Here is a 1,381-nt window from a genome sequence, read left to right as displayed (position 1 = left end):
CATGAGGACAACGTGAGGACAACGTGAGTGCAACATGAGGACAACGTGAGGGCAACATGAGGACAACGTGAGGACAACATGAGGGTTAAAGTGCCCATTTTATGAAGAAAAAACAACAACATTTTCTGCATGTTGTCTGTCTTCAGTCTCCGGGTTGTTTTTGTTCCCCTGGTTTTGTCTGTCAGGATCCTCCTGGCCTCAGTCTTTAACCTCATCCTCTCCTAACCCGACCAGACACGTTTTTAACGCTGCCGCAGAGAAGGAAAGGAGGGTAAGATGCCCGAGACAGGAAGTTAGCCTAGCTTAGCATTACATCCAGACCGCTGCAGCTCAGTCATTAACACATCTCCTTTGTTGGATTGGTACAAGTTAAAGAGTCTGTGGTTGAAGGAAGAGTCTCTGTTAGTCCATTTTGAATGTTACTGCATTCAATATGTTGTGGTGGTATTGCACACACACACACACACACACACACACACACACACACACACACACACACACACACACACACACTACAAGTCAAAAGTTAGGAACCACCTTGTCATTCAATGCTTTTCCTTTATTTCCATGGCTATTTACTTTGTAGATTCTCACTGAACCATCAAAACTATGAATGAACACATGTGGAATTTATGGACTTAACATCAAAGTGTGAAATAACTAACCCCCTCCCACCCCAGAAAGAGGCAGAATTTAATATAAAGGCAGTAAAGATGATGGATGAGATGACCGCGGCGCTAAAACGCAGCCGCACTGAATTATAGATCATCTCGCGGCTTCGGCTCAATCACCGGCTGCAGGACCAATAAACGGACGCCTCGGCGGGTTATTGGGTCATGAAGAATTCATCAGCATCGGCGCGAGGCTGCTGTCTTCATCCCCAGGCTAATAACCAGAGAGACGGGACATAAAGACGCCGTCTGTCTCCGGGACAGACGGCACACATCAGCTACCGGGACGGTGCGGCTGTATTAGGGACGAGAGGCGTTCAGTGTTCGATATGGAGGTCGGATTCCAGAGTTTCTGCAGCTTTTTAAGACCATTATGAATGTTTTGCCTAACTTGCACTAACTAACACAAAAGCGGATTAGCTGGAATATAAGTTACAGCCACAGAGGCGCTGCATGGCTGACAGTAAAATGGCTGACCCGAAATACTACAGACGACCCCGAACGACTTCAAAGAGACTCAAAATACTACAACGCAGATGTCTCCTCCCTCTGGAGACAGAACTCTGGAGATGGCTCCTCCCTCTGGAGACAGAACTCTAAAGATGGCTCCTCCCTCCGGAGACAGAACTCTAAAGATGTCTCCTCCCTCTGGAGACAGAACTCTAAAGATGGCTCCTCCCTCTGGAGACAGAACTCTGAAGATGTCTCCT

General features: G+C 47.3%; 1 protein-coding gene across 1 annotated transcript in view; it reads left to right on the top strand.

Moving 5' to 3' along the window:
* The window catches only part of slc39a6 (solute carrier family 39 member 6), a 27,562-nt gene that overhangs the window by 664 nt on the left and 25,517 nt on the right, over positions 1 to 1,381 (top strand). The window contains exon 3 of the mRNA XM_034887369.1: positions 186 to 271. Within this exon, the coding sequence (XP_034743260.1) occupies positions 186 to 271 (86 nt within the window). The remainder of the gene's footprint in view (positions 1 to 185; positions 272 to 1,381) is intronic.

The sequence above is a fragment of the Etheostoma cragini genome, chromosome 12, assembly GCF_013103735.1.
Source record: "Etheostoma cragini isolate CJK2018 chromosome 12, CSU_Ecrag_1.0, whole genome shotgun sequence".
In the NCBI taxonomy this organism is placed as follows: Eukaryota; Metazoa; Chordata; class Actinopteri; order Perciformes; family Percidae; genus Etheostoma; species Etheostoma cragini.
This window is presented reverse-complemented; position numbering and strand designations above follow the sequence as displayed.